Below are 25,737 nucleotides of genomic sequence, written 5' to 3'. Positions count from 1 at the left end.
ATTAAGCTTAATGTAATTTATTAACACTTTAAGATATTAAGATATTTAAGATATTCTTTGTTTGCTAGAATGTTTGAAAACTTACATGAGTTTACTGTGAGATTTCAAACATTCAAATGGAAAAGGTACCTTTTAACATTGAACATCATAAGAGGACATTGTGTAAAAAGCGCAGTTGAGCCTGAGTTATTGTGAATGTTTGCACTGATTTGAGTGATCTTGTGTTATTAGATACACACTATAGCTATAATAGCTGAAGGCATTCCTGAAGCTCTGACCCGCAAACTCATCAAATCAGCCGATGAAAAGGGCGTCACTATCATTGGACCTGCAACTGTGAGTGTTTCAAAATGTTTGAGTATTTGTATAGCTATATATGTTTAATACATGTGTGAATATTAACATTATGATAAATCTCAGAAAGCCTGTTGAAAAACATGTCTGTGTCATATTCCATCCCAAAATCAGATGAAAAGTAAGATCAAATACAAATGAGTGCTAATAATTTGCCTAAAGAAAATAATGTCTTTCATTGTGTTTTACTCCCAAACGTTCTGATTGGGGTTTGAACATGACAAAGCCTATTTAGCTATACATTCAACTAGTTGATCAGACAATACTCATATTAGTTGATTTATGAAAACTGGTAGCATTGTACATCTTTACCTGTATTGCAGTAACAGGCAGATCACCACTAATAATAATGAGAATAACAAACAAACTCAAAAGTCCATACAAACATCCATGGGCGTGTAGTAATGTTTTTTGGGGTCCTAAAATTGTCATTCTTTCTGCAAAATATTTGTTTTTTCATGAGGTTCTCTCAACCTGTGTGTTTTAGGTTGGTGGTATAAAGCCAGGCTGCTTTAAGATCGGGAACACAGGTGGAATGCTTGACAATATCCTGGCATCAAAGCTGTACAGGCCGGGCAGCGTGGCGTATGTGTCCCGCTCAGGAGGGATGTCCAATGAACTCAACAACATCATCTCACACACTACAGACGGGGTTTATGAAGGAGTTGCTATTGGAGGAGACAGGTGACAACCAGAGCATGTCCTGTCCTTGTGAATCGACCTTATGATAAATAAACGACTGACAGCCCAAATATCCAATCAGATCGCTGCTTGAGAAGCATTGTTGCTATCCTCCATTTTGTCCGTCGAGTTTATTGAACTGTCGGACACATACAAAACTCTTTGTCTAACAAATTCCTTTAACTATGGTTAAAAGGTTTTGTTATGAAATCCATCCGCAATATCGAAATAGCAAGGATCAGACTTGTCATTCATTATGACACTGACGCTCTTTATTTTAAACCTTCATTTTAGACTTTCTGTATTATTTTTGTATTTTTATTTATTTTGCTTATACATGGATTATTTGTTTTTATTTGAAAAACAGAAGTATGCTGAATGGAATCCTGTGTGAACAGTTCAACATATCTGTGCTCAGTTATAAATAACATGACATGCAACCGAAGTACATTATTTTAAGAAAAATACACACAAAAAAACCCTGCATTATTTACTAATTTTTGCATAATTAGTGTGTCCGTTACACATTTTTCCTGTGTGTTAATGTCAATATTTATGACTGTTCTTGACACTTTGGTGAATTTCCCCCTGTACTTTTACTGTTTTCTCGTCTTCTACTGTTATATTTAGTGTTTCAGCATGATACAAAAGTTTGTATTTTCTGATTTTTTGCACAATGATAAACTATGATAAACTGTAAAAAAGTAATTTATTCCAAAATCATCAGGTACATCAACAAACAAGCTTTATTTATCGTATATATCGTTATTTTGTTTAACGGACATACAGCAGATTAATTAAAGCAGGATTCAGAAAGTACTAATTATTACTTGATTGAGCTAATAAACGGATCAGCAACTAAGATGACTACTGTGTTGCTCTTATACTCAGATTCCCAGGCTCTACATTCATGGACCATGTGCTCAGATATCAGGACACTCCAGGAGTCAAGATGATTGTCGTTCTGGGAGAGGTGAGATCATGGGAAAGATTTGAGCGCCTCTAATCACGATTAGGTCTTATATTCTTATGAAACAAAAAAAATTTGATTTAATTTTTTTTTTAATTTACACGGATTTGTATTCATTAAATGCTAAAACTCCTCAGTGGTCTTGGATGGACAGATAAGTGTGCAACATGTGGACCTAGTTCTAAGAATTAAATACCTATGATATTGAAGAGACTCTCGTAACACTGGTCTGGAACAAAGATATTTTACGACAGTTCCCTAAATAATACAGTCTCAGAGGCCTGTAATACAGAAACAGTCACAGAATGTTCATATTTTGTCATTGGAGTTATATAAGAGTCTGTATTACACTCTCTGACAAATAACTTCTCAGCTCATCTCAACAGTTATAATTTATTAAAGGGATTATGAAATGGAAAAATGTCCTTTATGTACTCATATAAGAGGTTTCTCTACATTAAAAACATACTGCAAGTTTCATACCTCAAAGCTAATTCCACAGTTTAAAATATGAGTTTTTGTTTTCCACCTTTCTGAAATGCCAGATAATGCCAAATAAATGTGCCTTAACATGCGTATGTAAATCAAGGAGCTCTTAACAACTCATGTTATCAATCAATCACAAGAATTATACTGCTGTCGAGTAAGACCATCCAATGTTGTTCTGTCCCTGGATGTAGACAAACTGCACCTCCAAAAACTGTGCATACCCTTCCAAAAGATCAAACTGTTAAAAACGCATGGCTGAAGTTTATTTTTAATGACGTACCTGAGCAATTGAATTAGATTTTTTTTGTCCGTCTCATTTCTTAATCATTCTCAACATGTTGCCGATTTTTCTAAATAGCTTATATTGAAAGCGACGCCAATGCCCAAGTATTGTGTCCTTGGAGGCAATTCTTGTGGTTGCATCGGTTCATTTTAATCTGATACTGGCTCAAATATTTATGGCCCTAATACAGCGCTGGCCATCTTGAGCCTCAAAACACACATTACATGCTGTAGAGGAAAGGCATGGATGTGGTGCGAAAATCACTGTAGTTTAAGTTTACTTGCGTTTTTGAAAGCGGTAATGCTTCTTAAAAAGGTTTGTGACAGAGTGCAAATGAGATAAATATTTTTTGATGCAAAAAACGTTATACTATATATTTACTAAAGTTATAAGCTAACCTCTAGAAACATAATATAAAGACCTGAAAATGCATTTCATGACCCTTTAAAAAATGACAAAAAAAAAACTCTCGTCTATAAATGATTATCATAGACACGTCAAAATCCAACAAGGTGCTCTGACCTTTTGCATCTTTTCAATATAATATTATTTAAAATAATTCATCATCCTTTTATTTCTCATTGAGATTATTTTAATGTCTGTAAAAAGGGACAGATTTGTTAACCTGTTCATGTAGAATCCACTGGTGCTCTGTTCTGTCTAAATCTTTTTTATCATAACTATTCTGTAACTTATGACAATAATATAAGAGTTGAGTAATAAGGCACTGTAATTCTAATGATATTGTGTGTGCTGTCTTTTAGATCGGAGGCACCGAGGAGTATAACATCTGCCAGGGCATTGCAGACGGCAGAATCACTAAGCCAGTCGTGTGCTGGTGTATTGGAACGTGTGCCACCATGTTCTCATCTGAGGTACATCCTTTAAATGGCTTTAGAGACACTTTTTGCTTATTAGCCCTGGCCCAATAGGCCTATGTCACGAAAAAATTGAAGACCGGAAGTACGTCTTTTAGTAGGGATACGGCTCTTCCGGTTAGCTTTTTACAATGGCGGAGTCCGATAGATACCGCTGGACCAAATCTCTCCGCAACCTGCCTAAAGTCACATATGACGAGGTGGTTCGGATGGTAAATGAAAACTCTCAAGTGGAAACTTGAGGTATGGCTGTCTACGTCCTGATGCAGAGCAACCCAGTACACTACAACAACAGCTGCGGGTGTAGCCTGCCATTGTTGTTATAGCTCTAGCCGTTCGCCAGTAAGGTAAACGTTTCTATGGTAACAGCGAGTTGGACCAATCAGCAGATGTTGCTGCTACACTTAGGATTGTGGGTAGTGTAGTTTTTTTTTCCATAAGATCGTGGATAAAACATGTTTTTCTTAAAACAAGGTTGATTTCATACGAACTTATAGCTTCTACAGGAGCAAAAACCTTCGTTTCACAACCTCATAGTTTGTGGTCAGTCTACCTCAGATGGTTTAGACATTATGGCTGATAATCTAAATCCTTATCGAGAAATACTGTTGACCGGAAGTTCTGAATCCCTACTCCGCGTTCCGGAAGCAGGAAGTGTGACATAGGCCTATTGGCCATCAGCCCATGTGGTTCTCCACTCTTGTAATGCAAAGGAGGCGTTCGAGAGCACCCTTCTGTCTTAGTAAATGACATAAGATACCATTTGGTCTTGTGTGCTTCATGGACATGCCAAAAATGGCAACATGAAGTGCTGCATTGGTGCAAGGCCATTGAATTTGTTGAGACATTTAATGTGTCAATACCTAACCAAGTTAGCGCAAGTTAACCGAATGAACTTTTAACATAGTATTGTGTTAAATTAAATGTTTTAGGTGCAGTTTGGCCATGCGGGAGCATGTGCAAATCAAGAGTCAGAGACCGCTGTGGCCAAAAATCAAGCACTGCGGGAAGCAGGTGCATTTGTGCCCAACAGCTTTGATGAATTGGGGGATGTCATCAAGTGAGTAACAGAAGGAGGAAGCATTCAGACCCCTTCATTTGAGAAATACGTTACAGTTATGAGTTTAAATAGTTTTGCTGTCAGTAAACGTTTACAGTAAAACAAATACATTTTTTATATAATTTGTAATTTACCTTATGTCATTAAATTTCAGTATTCAGGCCCTTTGTTATGTACTTTGCATATAATGGCGTTGGCAATATAGGGATTTCACAGCTGTATTCTTTTTTTTTTTTATCAACTTTTTATTGTCTTTTGATATAACAAAATAGCATCCATTCAAACAAGCGCCACAGCATAAGAACTCATTAATAGATGTGTTGGTAATACAAGTTTGCAGTCTGAATTGAATTGAGTTGTTTTCTCACTCACGCTCAAACAAAAACACTTTTTTTGAACAAATGACTCATTTGAGCTGGTTCTTTTAATGAGTAATATTTTGTTAGGGGTTAACAGTTTTAGGACCCAAGGACCAGATGTTTGAAAGAAGAATTATAAAAAATTGAAGAAAAGTTTTACTGAAGATAGTTTGCAGTTTCATCAGCAGAAGTCAGCTTCAAGACTCACACAGGAGTTTGTAGGCCGCCCGCTTGCAGTTACAAAGATCACAGCAGTTATACCATTTCCAAGGTCTAAGCTACAGTACGTCATTGCTTACAGGTTGAATAATTCTCATTGGCTAAGAAATAGATAAACATAGTAATTTTCCACACATATACAGATAGACTGAAGCATATCTCCATAGATTATGCAGCTGACACTCCGACCCTGAAGTCAGGCACGTCGTGACCTTCCAGGTCGCAGATTTGGGTTGCTGGGTGCCAGCATGTCTCGAACAACAACTCAGTCAATCTCCAATAATGCCAGTGGTTCCTTAACCTGTAACCAAGAAGACTAACACACACACACCGACACACAGCTTTTCCCAGGTTGGATTTGACCAGGCTCTAACTATAAACAGGAGTCTCGTCTCAAAACATCAAGATAATGCGTTCTTTCTCAAGGAGAGCTACACTTTAGTCTAAGTAAGGCTTTAACAAAGAAATGGTCCCTTAAACTATTGGCTTCAGTGATGTAATGTGTTTTAACATGTTGAAGACCTTTCTCAAACACAAAACAAGTCCCCATTTCATTTCTAGAAGCTGGGATAAATAAGCAAGCACTGTTACTGCATTCAGATATCAAATACAGACATTAAAAATAATACATGAAAAGAACATTTCAGTGATCACACTGGTAACTTCAATAACAAAATAAAATCTCCAGAGAAGTAAGTCAACCCATGTGATATTTAGAAGGAAAAATATTGATTAATACCTTGATTATAATCACTCATTACATATACATTGAAGCAGCAGTGGATTCCAATCCACCCCCTTCAGTCCCCCGTTTTAGACCAATGTGGGGTACTAAACACCACATCTGGTCTTTCCATAAAGGCTGCTTCAAAATGTTAGGTTTCTGACCCATGCTCCACTGTAAGGTAATTATTATTATTTTTTATAAAACAGACAATATCTTTTCATACTTAACATGGACTTAACATGAACATAATATCCCACATAACACATAGTATATTATTGATCTCCAGAACCTTCTGACATAGCTGTCTTTACATGACTTACACAGCGGTTATTCATCTTGGCTAATTTGGTATCATCATCAACTTAACTGATTACAAAACAACAATACATATTTATTCTCTGGAAGCCGGGCTAAATAAGCAAATTGCTGTATTCCTAGCATGGGCTAGCCCCTCAGTCACTACTCAGATCCTAAATAAAGACATTGTCTATAATCATAAATACCAGGATACATGCACTACTTTATATAAAACTATAATTTCCAATTCCTTTTATAATAAACAAACATGGATGGTTAATCCATTCTTTTCACTACCCCCATTATAGACCCTTTACAAACACTAAAACTAAACAAACACAAAAATATAATTAAGACCCATAATAATCCAAGCACTTTAAGTTTCTACTGAAATCATCCTTCAGTTTACAGTCACACAGCATGTACCATCTTAATTGTATAACATCTTATTCTTTCAAAAATAGAAATAAAATAAAACAAATTCACATCATCATTTCAATCATTATTTTACCACTAAAATATAGAATTGTTCCCAATGTTACTTAATAAAACTATTGTTCTTCCCTTATCTTTATATCACGTTAATCCCTGTTAATCATACTCAGTGCCGTATTACTTTTTATCTTAAACTCACTTATCACAAACCAAAATATTATGTTACTCGGATCTCAACCCTTAAGACAGCCATATAGCTGCTTTCTCCTTTAACCTTTATTACCTAAATTGTAGTTTTCTTAGACATCTAATGTCATACATCCATTTAATGGATTGAGAAATAATTTTTTTTTAGAAGTTATATCCACTCCTCCTTTGTTCGCCCACCAGCCTTTCATAAAAATGAGAGAGCCCTCTCTGGATAATTTGGATAGTGACTTAGTGACCAATATGTCACTTTGTCTCTCTGCCATCAAGTCTATTATTTTTACGTTTACCATTATGATCCTAGTTGTCTATTTAAATTTAGACCCTCAGTTGAATTTAGACAAGAGTTTTTACCCCATAATGGATGACAATCTTCAACTTCACAATTCCAATTTACATAAATACTAATCCAGGGAGTAATTCAGATCAACATCATAAATGACAAAAGTAGTCATAATTACCAATAGCAGACAGAGCTGGAAAACCAATCCAATTAAAGCTCGTCCCATGTTCTGTATCGTCTTTTCATCAAACTGACTTTTATCAGCTGACTGAATTATCAGCTTCTTTAAAGTTTGTCGTTTCACTTAACCCATCTGTAATGATAAAACACTCATTCCAGAGGTTAATGACACAATATTCACAAAATCAGGAAATAATAGGACCACAAACTAACACATACAAGGCATAAAGTGCAGTCACCATCACACACACTCATACTAGACACAGATATGTTAACTGCTCATTTTCAATGTTCGCTTTTTGATATTAAACTCTAAAAACATTTACTTCACATTTTTCTTTCGGTTTTACCTAATTTTACATAGTCTCTTAACCAGTTTCAAAGCATCTCTGTTCATTATTCATTTGATTTTAGAAAAGTCAGCTGGGTTGTTTTGGTTGCTTTAGCAGGCCGATAACAGAAAGACAGACAGAGTACCATCCCTTCCTCCACTCAAGCAGTCTCTCTCGCTATAAACAAATAATCTTTTCAACAGCCTCCTAAGACTGTAACTTAGACAAAATGTAATAATAAATTAATTTCAATAACCTTTGACCATTCACCATTCAATTTATTTACATTACTACTTTGAATCAGTCTGATGAATCCTTATGAATGGTTACTGAGCCAACATCTGCTAAAAAGAGAAAAGCTTCAACAATGGCGAACAAAAATAATTAAAACAGTGTTTTTAGTAAATATTTATCTGTTTCTTTGAAATGTTCATGACTGTTAAAAAAAAATCAATTTACCAAATTTGTAATAGGTCTACTGGAAGTTGTCAAAAGGACAATTTTTTTATATATCGTTATCGAAAAAAATATTATTAGATTATCGTAGTAAACATTTTTTGTTTATATTTCCCACCCCTAGTAATCAAAATGTGATTTATTGTCAGATAAATGTTTTTTTTTTTTATATATATTCCAGCAACCATAATTAATACTGTCATTAACCTTTTAATGCTTTAACTAATTTGTTAATTGTCTCTGTTTTGTTGGGAAGGTTTGTGTATGATGATCTTGTTGCAAATGGAATCATTGTTCCTGCACAGGAAGTTCCTCCTCCTACCGTCCCGATGGATTACTCCTGGGCAAGAGTAAGATCTGCATTATTGCCTTATTTCTGTACATCAAGATTTTCTTTGACTGTAATAAGTCATGAATTGTTTTTTTAAAGTCTGTTATGCTCACCAAGACTGCATATATTTAATAAAAAATACAGTAAAAATGGTAATATTGCAAAATATTACAAATTAAAAGAACTGTTTTCTATTTGAATATATTTTAAAATGTAATTTATTTTTGTGATGGCAAAGCTACATTTTCAGTATCAATTTTTCTGGTCATATTTTGCATATTTTGCTCTGTGACAAAATAAGGGTGGACTTCCTCAAGATAATGCGCATAATTTAGGTCTAATTTTTAGAAATGCATTTTTAACAAATGTGGAGAATTTGGATGGAAACTTTGCATGTCTCTTGAATTGAAAATTACTGGCTGCTAAAATGCATAGTAAATTTGAGGATATTTAAATGTTTAGTTCATATTTAGTCAATTTTCAAGCTGTATCTGAGCTGGTGTGTGTGTGTGTGTGTGTGTGTGTGTGTGTGTGTGTGTGTGTGTGTGTGTGTGTAGGAGTTGGGGTTGATTCGAAAACCTGCATCGTTCATGACTAGTATCTGTGATGAAAGGGGCCAGGAGCTCATATATGCCGGTATGCCCATCACAGAGGTGTTCAAAGAGGAAATGGGTCTAGGAGGAGTGCTGGGCCTGCTGTGGTTCCAGAGGAGGTTTGTTACATAAAATTCCTTCATTATGTACATATTTATATTCATTTTGAAATGCGTTGACCAGTTATTTGTCTACTTGCATAAAGTTCTGGCCTAGAAACATGAGTGCGTGTGTGTTTTTGACAGATTACCACGTTACGCATGTCAGTTCATTGAGATGTGTTTGATGGTGACTGCGGATCATGGGCCGGCTGTATCTGGTGCTCATAACACCATTGTGTGTGCTCGTGCCGGTAAAGACCTGGTGTCCAGTCTGACCTCTGGACTTCTGACGATAGTAAGATCAGTCACTGTACACTCAACTACAGCTTTACTAACTAAACCGGTTTTGCTACAGTCTGGCAAGAACAAGAGTTCAGTAAACCTCATATCAAATATGAAATATGAGCAAACAGAACATGGCCATATTTGATTTAGCTGATATTTGTTATCAATAAACATTAAGAAAACATTGAATTATTTGTTTAATAATGATTATTTATGATATTTAACATTGATATGATAAGAAACATTTAAGAAATATAATAATTAAAAAAGGAATGTTGTATTTAATCTGAAACTGAATTGTTTGTTCCTGTTCTGCAGGGAGATAGATTCGGTGGCGCTCTGGACGCAGCTGCTAAACAGTTCAGTAAAGCGTTTGACAGCGGCCTGCTGCCCATGGAGTTTGTCAACAAAATGAAGAAAGATGGCATGCTTATTATGGGCATCGGACATCGAGTCAAATCAGTAAATACACACAAATACAGAGAGAAACACACTGCATGAATCCAGATGACACTATGGGGGAACACCATCAGCATGACCAGTGTCTGAAGCATGTGTAAACACACGCCAATAAACCATAGGTGAAGGTTGTTCTGTCTCCTGAGGCAGATCTAGCCATCTGTGCCCCTATGGTTGGGTCTTAAAGTATGGATAGCACTCGCCTTGGAATGGCCCTGGTTTGACAATGCTAATAAGTAGAGGAAGTTTGCCTACAGGGTGTCGCTCCTTGTTATCTGTCATCCCCTCTATTTAGTTTGCTTCCCCTTCCTAACTACCATCGGGTCTTTAAGTAGGGGCATTCATTCCCTGAGAGGAGTGGGACATTAGACACCTTTAGCTGGCCTTATTTTTCCAATACAACTCTGTAATGGATGTGCCCTGGGTTGAAGCTTTGACTCCAGCTAAAGTAATCTGTTCAGTCAATGTATGTATGCCCACTATGCTTGTGCATATTCTCACCTAGTGAGGCAGGCATTCCCGCAGCATTGTGGAGTGGGTATTTGTTCCCCATAGCCTCAATCCAAGACACAGTGTTGAGTTCCACTTCGACTCAGGTTATGACTGTAACCATGGTTCCCTGAGAAGGGGAAAGAGACACTGCGTCTCGTTGCCATGCTTTTCAGCCCGCCTACACATCTCCCCTTTATACTCATGGGCATGTCATGGACTGACGTCTACCAATGGTTTATTTTCGTGTGTTTACACATGCTTCAGACACCAGTCATGCTGATGGCGTTCCCCATAACATCAATCCAAGATGAAGTGTCTCGTTCTCCTTCTCAGAGAACCATGGTTACAGTTGTGATCTGAGATGTTTTCTAGGGATGCATTGAAACTCTTGATTTGTAGGGCCTGATTTACTAAACTGGACAAATTAGTATGTGACCGCAATCCCATAAAAGCAGATGGGAGTTCTACGGCTGATCTACTGACAATGCGCAATTTAAAGAACACAGACACAGCAGCTCATTTCCATAATTACTAACACAATATACCAAGAGTGGCACAAATTAGTGTAAGGTTACAAACAAGCAAAGCCAATGATAATCAGGTGCGGGTGATCTACTAACAACACAGGTGTAACAAATAAAAACTTGGCTTGGCAAATGATATGTTCAGATAACGCCTTCCTCTGGCATTTCAAATACATTGAAACAAATTCTCTTTTCTACCACATGCTCTCTGGTGTCTGCGGTGCCTCCTCTTACAGCAACTTTCGCAATCTTGTCAAGCACATAATGTTTTAAGACATGCTTTTTTTGAGGCGTTAAATGATACCAGTAATTTGGCTACCGCAAACCTTAGTAAATCACGTTGCATGGTTTATTAAAATTTTGCATCTCAAAGGGAAACTTCTACAAATGCATATGCAATAATGTCAGCCCAAAAAGTATCTTTCCATTTTTTTCACTGCGTCTTTAGTAAATCCTGACAAAAGAGGGTTTCCATTGGTGCAAGCCCTGGCCCTTAGTGTTTAAAGGAAAAATTCCCAAAAAATTCCTACAGCCCAAATCAAAAATAGCTTTGAGTGTGCAACAGACCAAAATTCAAGTCAGAAGACAGTTGGTCAACCCGAAAAGGCATCACCAGGTATTTAGAATGCCCCGTGGAAGTGAGGAACACTGTCTTCCATTCCATTTATAGAGTAACAGAAGAAATAAGAGCCAATGGGTGTATATTACCATAATGTCATCTGAAGGCTAAGAAGAGGGTCAAATTAGGCCAGCTTGAGTAAAAAAAAAAGTCAGGGCAATACAGCTGTCCTTATATCCTAATGAAGTGGAAAATGTCATTAAAGGAATGAAGTTGTTGAAAAAAAATCTAACAATTTGGCATAATATTCTATTGGTATTTTTTAGAAAACAAAAACTTCTTCAATGATTTGAAAAACCTTTGTCTGCCAAATCAAATTCATAGACAGCAAACAAATAAAATGAAACAAAACAGGAAATAGTCATAGAAAGGACCCTTGCATACTCTCATTACTGTCAAAGTCAGAAAGCCTGTTCCAATCCAAAACAATAGGACTTCCATTCTTTTTTTGAACACCAAAGATGTTTGTAATATTCTCTCATAATTTTTGTCTATCCATTGAAAGTCTACGCAATCAACATTTTCAAGCTTCAAAAAGTACGTAAAGACAGTAAAAGTTATCCAAATGAATCGAGCGTTTTTTGTGTTAAATTGTTTATTACTCGCAGCTCTTATTCTCATTTCCATAAATGCAGCTGTTAATATGTTGTATGTGTTCATTTCTGGCCTTTTTGTTTTGTTTTGTGACAGATCAATAACCCTGATATGAGGGTGCAGATCCTGAAGGACTTTGTGAAGCAGCATTTCCCGTCAACACAGTTACTAGACTATGCCCTCGATGTAGAGAAGATCACCACCTCAAAGGTGACATTATTACTGATGCCATTTAAATGCATGTATGTTTTCTTGTGGGATCATTTCTCCTCATGATGCTGATATTAAAATCTCTTTCACTCTCTGCAGAAACCCAACCTTATTCTAAACGTTGATGGTTTTATTGGTGTGGCTTTTGTCGACCTACTAAGAACATGTGGTGGATTCACACGGTAAGTCAAGAGTATTGTATTTAAAGGTATTATGGATTGAACTCCATTCCCTAAATCTTTCCAGTGCCAGGATTCTCACTGTCATGGAAACCACAGAAATATCAGGGAGTTTTAACATCGGGATTTCCATTAGGCAGTTGCTTAGATTTAAGAAATGCAACTTGAATCTCTGTTATGCAAGGAGAAAGCTATACACCAATTCTATGAAGAGATCCTGCTGAGTTCTCTGGGCCCGAGCTCATCTCAGATGATCCAAAAGACAGTGGAAATGTGTGCTGTGGTCAGATGAGTCCACATTTCAGCTTGTTTTAGAGAAAAACGACATTAAGTTCTCAGTCCCAAAGATCATCCAGACTTTCATCAGCAACAGGTGCAAAAGCAAACATCAGTGCAAACGGCATGGTGATTTGTATGTGTGTGAAGGTACCATTGACATGGAGGCGTATATTGGGACTATATTTTGTACAGAGACTTATAATGCCATCAAGATGACATCTTTCCTGGGAAGCAAGACAATGCCAGGCCTCATTCTGCACATGCTAAAACTGAGTGGTTTCTTAGACACTACACCATAGAATGGAAGTGCCTGACTGCCTTCCTGCAGTCCAGATCTGTCTCTTGTCTATCATAAAAGGGAGAATCAGACAACGAAGACCTCAGACTGTAGAGCAGCTGTCTTAAATCATACGAGATTGGGCAAAAATTCCACTTGTAAAACTGCAACAATTGGTATCCTCAATTCCCAAACATTTAAAAAGAGTAATTAAGGTGGAAAGGAAATAGGAAAGGTGATGTGACGCATGCCTCTGTCCCAACTTTTGTGGAGTGTGTTGCAGCCATCAAAATCAAATTTTGTTTATATTTAAGTTGGTCAGTGAAAACATTGAAAATCTTTTCTTTGTACTTTTATCAGTTAAATAAAGGTTAAAGAGAATTTTTACAGATTCTTGATTTTATTGCATTTTATAAAATGTCCCAACTTTTCTGGAAATGGGGTTGTATTTAACTGACATTTATTGAATTTCATTGTACGTATCATGTATCTAAATTGAGTATGTTTATGAGAGCTGATTATGTGTTGCAGGGATGAGGCAGATGAGTTCGTTGAGATCGGTACTCTCAATGGAATCTTCGTTCTGGGACGCAGCATCGGTTTCATCGGTAAACCACTGAATCACACTTCACTGTTCAGACACTTACATTCCCAACTATTCTAAAATTTAAGATCTGCTGGGAAAATAAGGTGCTTTTACACCATGTTGTAATTACCGTAATTATGAGATTCTGACTTGTAAAAAGCATTCAGGTCCTCGTAGAACAAGTAATTACAACTTGTAAACATTGAATTTTCTGAGAGCTCTGACTTGTACCACCTGACCACTGCAACATCACACGGGAACACTCATGTGGCTTCAGCTGTAAAATGTAGTTATCTCATAATATTTATGTTCAATACTTTCTATAATTAACTGTTGTTACATGTCTTAATAATGCAAGAATAATCTAAAAAACATAATCGAAAGACATACAATACAGTTGAATGTAGCTAGTTGATTATATGTAAACCCCGCTAAATACTAAAGTTTACTGAACTATAAGTTTGTTTAAGGCTTTTGCAAATGTTACATGATGTATTGTGGTTTTGTCTATTTATTACTTAAAATTCATAGATTAATAGCAGTTAAGTGTTGGCAGTCTGACGACAATAACAGCTCAGAGTAGAACATCACAGTTTGTCATCTAGTAATTACGACATGGGATGAATGCGGCAATATCCTCTATTACCCAAAATGTCTGTTAATCATTTTTATTTTGTAATGGTTTTTTTTGTTGATTTTTTAGACACCTAAAGGCAAACATTTGTGTGAAAATTGCAGCCTGGGGGGAGTGTATATAATTTGTGTGGGTCAGGGTATGTAAAAACAAATGACATTTTATGATGTTTTTATTTTTTTTCATATTTGTTTTCACTGTCAATCCCACAGGTCACTATCTGGACCAGAAACGCCTGAAACAGGGTCTCTACCGCCACCCGTGGGATGATATCTCCTACGTACTTCCCGAGCACATGTCTATGTAAACCTGGAACCAATGAGTATTTTGGATAATGTAAAGCTGTGGAAACATGTCTATTTTATTACTTTACCATAGTGGAAAAGGGAGGGGGTAAATTATTCAGTCATATCCAAAGAGATACACTAGCAAAATACTGAGAGGAGTAGGTAACTTGCACAAAGCATGACAATTGTCAAATTAATTTATAAAACAGCTGCTTATAAAGCAAACTTGTCATTGGCCATCTTACATTACTAACACTACCATGAACCTTCCTTTGCTCTGGTTAAAATTAACAAATGCCGTGTCGTGTATGGTAAAACTTCAGGCTGTGAGTTCTAATAGAATGAATAAAGACACCACAGCCTGTTGATGCAAAGTGCCAAATTCTACAGCATACTCTCAAGTTTTACATGTTACGTTAGCGTATATATTTAAGTTTTATAGTCTCAACAGAGTTTGTAATAAGATTTAAACGCACTTTGAAATGGGATTAGAGAAATGGCACATTTGTGTTTGTATTTGTCTAAAATATTGGGGAAGCGTGTTTATGCATGACTTCCCACTGCTCTAAACCGAAAATTAAAGTCTTTTCACATTTAACCTTGAGTAAGCAAACTGCTAAGGGCACATTCATCACTATTTGGGAAAAGTGAAACTAAATCAGCTTCTATAGTGTTGTTTTTATGTGCAAAATTATGGTATTTTTAAGAATAAAGTTCTTTATTGGTTATTCGTGTTGTATAATATTCATATTTTGTGTTGCATTCAACCATGGTCATGGGTTTATTGCGAAAACATAATGACATAAATTACATGTCAACATTTTCTAAAATATTGTGAATGAACTGATTTTAATAGAGACACTACATCTTCACTAACAAATTGATGCGTAACGAGTCGACTTGCTGCATTTACAGAGGATTTGTTAATGAATGTGGAGAAATGGACAGATTGTTTAGCACTAAAAATATTGTTAGCACTCAAAGTGTTGTTTTTAAATGGCTCATGTTGGATACATTTCAGAATTTATTTAGAAATGTTAAATAGAAAATTTTAGTTTTAAATCTAAATTTTGAAATGGAGAGCCGAACAAAACTGTTCAAATGAACAGTTTAACCCTCTAGGAGTCAGTCACACGTGTGTTGTTCGCAGTCAAAATTGACTTTTGACTTTAATTCAGTGTAATATATTTCTGTTCAATAATTTTTTTATTTTGAGAGAATTTTATGTTACTATTTAATATTTATGCAATAATTATGATTCAAAGAAGTTGCACTCTTGATATTTTAGCGCGTCACGAAATCAGATTGTGGCTGATTTTTAGATGTAACCCCCCACCCACAATTTTGTGCTCTTTTTTTCATATTTTCCGTATTTCCCATTCATTTCTGACTTCGAACAACACAAGTGTGCACATCCGAGTGAAAAATAACCTTCCTGACAGAAATATTACACAACTGATGAAATGCAAGAAATATGGAAGCTGAAATTTGAAGCTAAAATTGTTTAGTATAAGAACAGAAGTAGAATAAGTGAAAAATAGATTATTCCTCCTCTTGGCAAAAAAAGAGCATAGTGGGGAAATATTACGGTAAAATTTACTAATTTAAGGGTAATAATGATGAATAATTTTTAAAAGGACTTCTTTTATTTTATTATGAAACAAAAATTTGTTTGGCACTGTCCATACCTTATGAAATGTGATATTTGGGAAAAGTGCAAACCATTTCCCCATAAGCCTTAATAATTGAACTGTTACTATCAGTGATAAAGTTTCTTAAAAAATTATTTGTACATTTAACATCCAGGATATTTACGCCTCGTATAAATATTTGAGGGACATTCATATTCAAATTACCATATGATTTATAAGATTTCACCAAAAACAACAAATTAGAAGGGATAATCTTTGTAAGCTTAATGTAGTTCTGTTTTGATGCATTCAAACCATATAGTCCAATAACATCTTTATAAGAATATAAGTCTCCACTATGGTTTACTAAGTCTGAGACAAAAACAATGCCCTTATTAAACCAATCAGGGAAGAAAAAGGATTTACAGGCTGATAATATTGATTGTTCCATATGATATGAGGAGAAAAATTGTGTATTAAAGATCAGCTTCCATGACACAAGAGCTTGCTTATGAAAGTTTGAAAGTTTCATAGGTAGTCTCTTACATTTAAAATCACAAGAAAGCAAAACATTTAAATTTCCACATCTTTTAAAAATCAAATTAAGAATCCAGAACAAGACTGAGTTCCCCTTTAAACATTTTTTCAATCCGTTTATTTTAATGTAAAAAAGTCTAAAACATTCAAATCTCCCATTGAGTACGGTTGAGTTAAAGATTTCCTGCTGACGTGTTCCCCTTTATTTTTCCATATAAATTTAAAATTAAGAGAGTCAATAGATTTACAGGTGACAGAATCAACATAAAGGGATATAGAAGGATAAACAAAGCGTGAAATTCCTTCAGCTTTAGATAACAGAATGCTGCCATATATTGTAAAGACTCTTTCTAGCCCAGTTTTAGAAAAAATATTTAGGCTCTGGATTATTGAACTTACTTGACATTGATTCTTTAAAAAGATGCATGTATCATCAGCTAGTTGACTTATCAAACTTTTCCTCTCCAATATGAATTCCTTCAATAGCCGCACAATTCACCACAAACAGATTTAACAATTCTGCAGCCAGTAAAAACAAAAAAGGGGAGATGGGACACCCCTGCCTAATACCTCTGTAAACATAAAATCTGGGAGAAGTAGCCTACCATTGGCAAGAGAGACAGCTGTTTGTATCATTATAAGGTTTTAACAACATCAATACAATTAGGACCAAACCCAAATTTGTCTAAAGCTCTAAAAAATAAAAAGTTATGTTTATTGGTGGAGCTTGACCTATATGACAGAACGGTAACGTAGATATTCACTAAAAATGTGTCAAAAACCAGACGCGTTTTTAAATTGAAATTAGAATTTAGAATTCAGTGTGTACGTGTGTACATTACATACACATTTATATGCCCATGTTCTTTCTAAACAATATACCGTTTAATCATGCTTTGGATTTTTGCTCCTTTTTTTCTTCTTCTTTTGCTATTTCTTTAGCTATTTATCCGTTCCCAGATCTGCCCCTCATGTCTCGCGTCAGTTCCTGTAACGTCAACTCCTGCGTTGTATGGTGTATGTGTGCGCATGTGCATGTTGAGCGCTGTTTATGTTTGAGTGTGTGTGTTTGAGTGTGCTCCACCACCTCAAAATACTGCGCACTTTACGAACCGACAGCGCGGACACCGAGATGGCCGCAGCCGCCCCGAACCCTGAGGACGCTAGCCGGAACAGCGGCAGTCCGAGCTCGGCGAGCTCTCTATCGGGAGACGGAGAGTCCGAGGAGGCCGAGGAGTTCGCCTCCGCGACCCACTGCTCAGAGCTCTCCCGACGGCAGAACGAGCAGCGGAAGCTCGGGCTCTTCTGCGACGTGACGCTGGCGTTTAGCAGCTCTCCAGGAGCCGCCAACAGCTTTGAGTTCACCGCACACCGCTCAGTCCTGGCCGCGGCCACGGATTACTTCACGCCGCTGCTCGGTGGTCAGTTTTCGGAGTCGGTGACGCGGCGGGTGGAGATGAAGGAGTGGAGCAGCGAGGCAGGCCTCGACCAGGAGACGGTGGAGAGCGTAATCCAGTTCATGTATACGGGCGAGATCCGAGTGAGCACCGCCAATGTGCATGAGGTGCTGGAGCTGGCAGACAGGTGAGAGAAAGAGACAGGCATGCAGGCCATAGATGTGTCAAAACTCTGCTGCCTACCTAGACAGCGCTTCTTTTTTTTCTTTTTTTTTTTTTTTGTATGTCTGATCACTCAAATGCACATTGGCCATCATAGAAAAAGTCCATGTCCGACGTATTTGGGCATCACCATGGCACCTTCAAACAGCTTCTTCTTTTTTTTGGCATCGTAGCTGCTTGCGGTATTTTGCGGGGGGCAGGTGGGGATTCAAGACATAAGCGACGAGGATACTCGCAGAGACGGGCATTTTGACATAATTTTGCGGAATTCGGTGATCTTACACTGCATTAACAAAATCAAATGATCTACCTGCAGATTGTGGCTACCTTGTTATTCAGGTTTGTGCACCCTAGATGTGTATAGTCAAGTTTGGGTGGATGATATGACACATCTTATTTCACTATAACGTCATGATATCATTATTTGGGGTATTTTATCTTTTTTATTAAAATAATAACAAACAATTGGACAAATACAATGCAAGAAAAATACAAATGAAATAAACAGTGCTTTACTTTATCAAGCACAATTGCTATAGGCTATTCAAGTAAGACATTTTATAAGTGATGAATGATTATCTTTGTCTTTTGCTGTTTGATTAATATTATCAACATAGACAGCAGCAGGTATATTAGGTGAACGTCTGCTGTGAATGTAAAGAGATGGGAAAGAAAATTAACGTGTGTCAGTACATTAGATTCATGCATTATAGGGCTTGGATGTTGACACACATTTCACAATTCGATTCAATTCCGATTCACAGGCTTGTGATTTGATTAATTTCAGATTACGATTCAATTCAATATAGATTAATTGGGGTATATGTGTCATGTACAATACATGGGAAATTGAAACAAATGTCAACTAATCCTGTAAATTATACAGGGAACCCCAGTTGGTACATTAGGCCTACAGGTTAAAATTAACTGATTTGTTTAGGCTACTTACATTTAAATTACACAAAGGGAAGTTTTATAGTAATAATGATATTATAATAACTTTTTAATGGCATGATTTGAAATATAAACATTTAAATATTGTCTGTCATAAAAAACATGTTGGATTTATTCAAACATGCATTAAATATTGAAGAGCAGGTTAAGTTAGTTTACAATGAATAGCCTATGCTATATAGTGTATATATTTACCATAATGCTCCTGAGGTAATTTTTTTTTTAGCTGAGAGTGTATGTACATCGAATGGCTTTTCTGAGGTAAATGTAACATTACTTGACATTGTTTACAAGCTGTTTTATTGATGCCTTCCTGCAAATGAAACGCCGATTGAGACATGATACAGATTTCTGCAAGTTGTACTGTATCTTCTGTACCTAAAACTTCTGATGTCCGTTCATGTTTTTTTTTCATGCTATAACTAGCAGTAAAGAGGAAGAAATTATCAGTTCATGTATGCTCTGTGCTTTCGCTCGCGCTACAGTCAATCCACATTAAAGAGCGTCAAAAATGGTATTTATTGTTTGAATTTCATAATAAAATAGATTTAAGTCTCAGCTTTCAAATTCTGTCAGAGTAACAAAGCACTAATCTTATTGCGATTTATTGGATGGGAGTTTTGTTCATTCATCCACTGAAAACAGCATGGACTGAAAGATCGATTCTTGTGATTTAAGAATCTATATCAGTTCATTAAAATGAGAATCGATTAAAATCGAGAAATCAATATTTTTATCACAGCCCTAGTGCATTTGGTCTTAAGTGACAGCAGCATGGATCTAATGTACTGAAACATCCATTTTCATTCCCAACTCTCTATACGTTCACACAACGTGAATACTCGCCAAGACAGTCATTTTAACGGTGTTCTGTAATGTTGACCGTTCTAGCGCAATTGAATTCTGGATTGCATGCTTTCTAAGATAGGCGACTTTCTGAGCACTTAAATCACAGCTTTGCATTTAATAACACTTATTTTAATCATCATATACATTGTATAAATGGACACTTTAATTATTGCCTTGATGTCATCATAATGCCCAGTCCTAGCCGACTACTAGATCAAATATTATATGTCTTGCCTGTAATGTTGTGGGTTTTTTTTGTAAGACCTAAAATAATCTATTTTCTTTTCCACTCTCAGGTTCTTGCTTGTGCAGTTGAAAGATTTTTGTGGAGAATTTCTTAAGAGGAAGCTCAGCCTGGGCAACTGTGTGGCCGTCCATAGCCTTGCACACATGTACACTTTGGATCAGCTGGCCTTGCGTGCTGCTGATATGATTCGTCGCAACTTTCACAAAGTCATTCAGGATGAGGAATTTTACACACTTCCGTTCCACCTGGTCAGAGACTGGCTGTCTGACGCAGAGATAACAGTTGACTCTGAGGAGGTTCTGTTTGATGCTGTGGTCAAATGGGTTCAGAAGAGCTCAGAAGAACGCGTGAAGTATTTTGAGGAGCTCTTTCGTCTCCTCAGGCTGCCACAGATAAAGCCAACCTATCTTACGAGAGTTGTGAAGAACGAGCCGTTGGTCGCACAGAACGCAGCCTGCCTACAGCTTGTGTCAGAGGCTGTGGAGGGTCATGCGATCCGCTTCGAGAACCTCAAATCTGCAGATACAGAGTTCTGGGCCTCATACATGGCCACGTTCCAACCAAGATTTGGCCAGAACATGGATGTTATCATGGTAGTCGGTGGGGTCTCTGAAGGAGGCGACTACCTGAGTGAGTGTGTTGGGTACTTTGTATACGAGGACCGTTGGGTAAATTTGCCACACATCCATAACCATCTGGATGGTCACGCTATTGCTGCCACTGATACACATGTATACGTGGCTGGGTCCATGGAACCAGGATTTGCCAAGACGGTGGAGCGCTACAATCCAAATCGCAACACCTGGGAGCAAGTGAGCAACCTCACAACACGAAAGCATTCCTTTGGGCTCACCTGCATCAAAAATATTCTGTATAGTATTGGTGGTCATGGCAACTTCAGCCCCGGCTTCAAGGATGTGAGCGTCTACGAACCTGACCAAGACAAGTGGCACAACCTAGAATCTGCCCCTAAGATTTTAAGAGACGTCAAAGCCATTAGTGTCGAAGATCGATATGTTTACGTTACGGCACGAACACCCGTAGATACCGACAGTGATGACGGGTTGAAGACGGTCACTACTCGCTACGACACCGACAGTCGCCAATGGCAGGAAGTTGACTCCTTACCGCTTATCGACAACTACTGCTTGTTCCAAATGGCTGTGGCGTCGACTAACTTCTACCACACAGCTTCCTGCTGTCCCAAGAGTTATACCAACGTACGTGATGAAGCAGCTCGGCAGAAGATCACCGCAAGGATCTCTGATGATATTCTTGAGAGTCTTCCGCCAGAAGTTACCAGTATTGAAGGGGCAGCGATCTGCTATCTTGGTGATGATGTGTTTGTGATTGGTGGCTGGAAGAACAGTGACGATGTGGATAAGCAGTATCGAAAAGAGGCGTATCGGTATTGCGCTGAGCGCAAGCGCTGGATGCTTCTGCCGCCCATGCCTCAACCTCGCTGTCGTGCCACAGCGTGCCACGTGCGCATTCCCTACCGCTTTCTTTATGGGTGTCAGCGCTACCCAATGCCACAGAATTTGGCACGGCAGAGGGACCGTATGCAGCAAATGCAGCAGTTGCATCGTCGCACGTTAACTCTACGCAGGCAGTTACAATCGCAGATTGAATGCTGAGAGCCTTTATTGCTCAATAGAAGAACTGCTGCAAAAAATGTGATAATATAGCATTCCCATGATCCCATTCTCATTCAAATGTGTGTTATTTGTTTACTTGTGACATTTCATCACTGGGAGAGTGAATGAAATGGCTGATGCTGATAAAAAAGAGAGTATTTTCAATGTGACTGTTTGAATAATAGATTCCTATAAATATTTAAAAAAAAGATATGTTTGTTAATATCCGTACACATGAAACATTGTTTCATGGCGTTGCATGAATTTGCCTTATTCCCGTTGTCGGCAAGTTGCAGAGCGCTGCACTTAATTTACCTTAGTCATAACGTTCCATGTGGTGATGGTTGTCATTTACATTTGTGGGGTTTTCGATTATTTTGCAGGGAGCGACAGTGTCCTGCTGTAATGAATTGGCAGTTCAAAACCGTTCACATTTTTTGAGCAAACCATGAGTTACTACAAGAACCACTGCATCTTCATTCTCCTCACTTTGTTTATTAGTTCCTGGTCTTAATTGTGATGATTTGGTTTGTTTTGCACTTGAATGCAATGCTTTCACAGTCTTTGGCTGTATTTGCAAAAAATGCATTCTTCACAACTACAAGCACTTAATTTCAGCATTAGCCTTCGTCTTAATCTATATTCTTATCATTTTATTTGATTATATTTGCTATTTTTCGTAGTTATGGAGTTGTGGCATCAGTTATTGACGTGTGAAGGCTACACATTATACAGTTGCAAAACCAGACATGTTCAGAATAAAGTCAAGGAACCATTACCTCAGTGTGTGCATGACCATTACAACCTTTCAAAATTATTTTGTCATCAGTCTTACAGTCTGTGCCAGTTCGAGATCTCTCGGTTTCCTTAATTTCATGTTTTTTTATTCATATTTTTAGCCACCTCTAAGACATTGGTTTGTGTTCTGTCATGCAATTCCTGCCAATAATTGTTATTGTTTGATTTGAACATTTTTTTATTATTTTTTTCAGTGAACTGTTGTACATTCCCAATTATGATATAGTTCATACAGATGGTACCATTACTGCATCCTTGTCCTTATTACAAAATATATTTATTATCATAATATTTTTATTCTTTTTACATTCTCTTATCTTTTTCAATGTGTGATGTTTAGTGTCTTACAAGAAATCTCAGTGCACTTCACTGGGTGAAAACTTGTGAAGCAATCATTGGCACCATCAAGACCAGCTTAAACATTCAGAATGTTTGCGTGAAGAACATTTTATGTTATTGTTGTCCATACCAAAGTCTTAAAGAATGTCATCTTAGCTGACCTAATGTTACGCTGCGATGTTAAAATCTTTACTAAATGCAAGATAGAAATGGCTTTTGACAATGTATATATAGCTCTCGTCTTGACTTGTGCAGTTTCATAGTCATAGCATACGAGAAAAAAAAAAAAGATTGAACATTCATTGATTGAACATGCATTAATAAGCCTTTTTCAAACATTTTCCTGCATATTGGAGACTGTAGAATCGTAGATATTGTATTTACTCAATGGGAAATGTACGTTTTGTGTCTCTCATGTTGAGATGTGGTTTAATAGTGTTTAAACTCTATCAGTTTTCTTTCCTTCATGCACAGAGGAAAGGGGTGTGTATGTATGTGTGCGAGAAAGTGTCTGACAATAAGAGTAGCAAGGCTGGGATGTTCCCTTGTCCCGTTCTCGCTGTTGTAAAGTCTTTCAAGGGCGAGTATAGTTTTGTTGCATGTGTTATAAAGTATGCACATGTTGTGGATCTCAGTGATTTGCAATAAATATTTATTAAAAATCTGATATTGTCCATGAGTCGTTCTTCTGCCCAGTTGATTCTCCCCCTTGAAGTGCTGTTACTTTTACGTTTACTAAAATGTTTTATGATGCCGTGTAACTTGCACTACAGTGTTAATTATGGATTTATTGAGGCATTTTCAGATAGAATATGATTCTTTCCAAACTGGTTTGAGTATCAAATATGGTGAAATGACAAAGAAAATAATAAAGTTGAATCTTTTCTACAGATGCTTAGAGAATCTTCTCTGTTACAGTAGTCAGTGTTCGACACTAAAAAATGTATGATTAGCAGTGTGAAAAATTTCAACTAGATTACTATTAGGTCCAACAAGCTTCAGTCGGTTCAAAATGCTACAGCATCTGAGCATGTCAGCCCTCTTTTATCACTGTTACATTACATTGGATACTTGTTAGGTTCTAAGTATAGAACAAATAGAGAATAAGTCTGGAGTAACATGTGCTGATGAATCAATCCATACTATAAAACCAGGAAAGTCAAACAAGTAAATAGTCAGATAGTTTTGATTTTGTGATCATTCTATAATCCATCACCCTCAAGCGAGGTCACAAAGCTTGCAATACAAAGTTTAATTACAGCCAAAGGGTTTGAGTTAGAGGACCAGACATTTGCCCGGACAAGCTCACAGACAAGGTTTAAGCCTAGTCCCAGACTAAAATTCATGTTTGAGCTGTCTTAACTGAAAGCAACTTGCACTGAAATAGCTCAGTGCCATATATAATTTATTTTTTTTGTCTCAAGATGCACACCAGAAAGTTTTTTTTTTATTTTTCAGTTTTTTTTCTAAGGCAGTGTACAAATCCTAATTTAACTAACTACTACTCCTGTCTTAATCTAAGACCTGTCTGTGGAACCAGGGCCCAGTTTTTCAAAAGTAATCCAGTGGGATTTCGGATCACGGATTGGATCAAATCTTGGAAATGGGTTTTTCAAAAGCAAAAGAGGGATTCTGAACTAAGATCAGATCATGTAATCCGATCTTAAATTTGATCTGGATCAAACCTGCCCTTTGGGTTTTTCAGAACTTTGAACTCGGTTTGGGATCTATTTGATCCAAAAAAACAGGATTATCCTGATCCCATCAGAAGGGTGGATTCAGTTGTGATTTTTCGAACCAAATAAAACCAGAGAGGTTTTTTTTTAAAGTGAATGATCACAAAATCAATGTTTACTGATGATATATACATTTCTTCATATTTGAAGCATATATGAAGCATGTCACATCTAATGAGATATGGTAAAACAACAAAATCTGCAATTTAACATTATAACAAAATAAGGAAAGTAAAATGTTTCTGTTTATTACAGTGTTTCTGTGTCTTAAAATTAAAATAAACAATGGTTATTTGTGGCCACCGGTATTTTGCCAACTGTTGTTCTTTGGTAAGCCAGTAGGCTACACTGTTGGTTCCATTTAAGGCTCTAGTAAACAGGATTTGGTGATCCTGAAAAGTTTCTATCCAGATCAGATTGATCCAATCCAATGTTGCTTTGAAAAACTGGCTCAAAAGTAAGATGGATTACGTGATCACGGATCGCAAAAAAAAGGATTACTAAATCCGGATCAATTTTATCCGGATTAAACCTTTTGAAAAACCGGGCCCAGGGCATTGTGTTTTGGTGAACTGCAATATCAGTGTTGCCTGCTGGAACTCTATTTGTCAAATTGAGTTCCAAGGTTTCTTCAACTACCTAAACATCTTAGGGAGTTTTTCCTTACCACAGTCTGTTTCACATTAACTCATTAAATGCCCAGACTTTTCCCAGAAATGTCACATGAGCA

At 36.9% G+C, this 25,737-nt stretch overlaps 2 protein-coding genes across 4 annotated transcripts in view; both read left to right on the top strand.

The window, feature by feature from the left end:
• The window catches only part of aclyb (ATP citrate lyase b), a 58,336-nt gene extending 42,948 nt beyond the window's left edge, over positions 1-15,388 (top strand). For 2 of the 3 annotated variants that reach the window (XM_079851885.1, XM_079851884.1), the window contains 13 exons: positions 232-336; positions 842-1,038; positions 1,927-2,008; positions 3,542-3,652; positions 4,588-4,715; positions 8,467-8,560; positions 9,099-9,253; positions 9,380-9,530; positions 9,839-9,982; positions 12,305-12,418; positions 12,518-12,600; positions 13,685-13,761; positions 14,586-15,388. In XM_079851885.1, the coding sequence (XP_079708011.1) occupies positions 232-336; positions 842-1,038; positions 1,927-2,008; positions 3,542-3,652; positions 4,588-4,715; positions 8,467-8,560; positions 9,099-9,253; positions 9,380-9,530; positions 9,839-9,982; positions 12,305-12,418; positions 12,518-12,600; positions 13,685-13,761; positions 14,586-14,680 (1,536 nt within the window). In that variant the 3' untranslated portion in view covers positions 14,681-15,388. The remainder of the gene's footprint in view (positions 1-231; positions 337-841; positions 1,039-1,926; positions 2,009-3,541; positions 3,653-4,587; positions 4,716-8,466; positions 8,561-9,098; positions 9,254-9,379; positions 9,531-9,838; positions 9,983-12,304; positions 12,419-12,517; positions 12,601-13,684; positions 13,762-14,585) is intronic. The other variant, XM_079851886.1, reaches the window with a different exon arrangement.
• Positions 15,389-17,798: 2,410 nt separating this feature from the next.
• On the top strand, positions 17,799-22,897 carry klhl11 (kelch-like family member 11). Its single transcript, XM_079851883.1, has 2 exons — positions 17,799-18,412; positions 20,547-22,897. The coding sequence occupies exons 1-2, from the start codon at positions 17,880-17,882 to the stop codon at positions 22,132-22,134; spliced, it is 2,121 nt and encodes a 706-aa protein (XP_079708009.1). The 5' UTR covers positions 17,799-17,879; the 3' UTR covers positions 22,135-22,897.
• Positions 22,898-25,737: the final 2,840 nt, after the last annotated feature.

This window comes from Squalius cephalus (genome assembly GCF_949319135.1).
Source record: "Squalius cephalus genome assembly, chromosome: 19".
In the NCBI taxonomy this organism is placed as follows: Eukaryota; Metazoa; Chordata; class Actinopteri; order Cypriniformes; family Leuciscidae; genus Squalius; species Squalius cephalus.
Note: the sequence above shows the minus strand (reverse complement) of the source record. Positions and strands in the feature narration are given on the sequence as shown.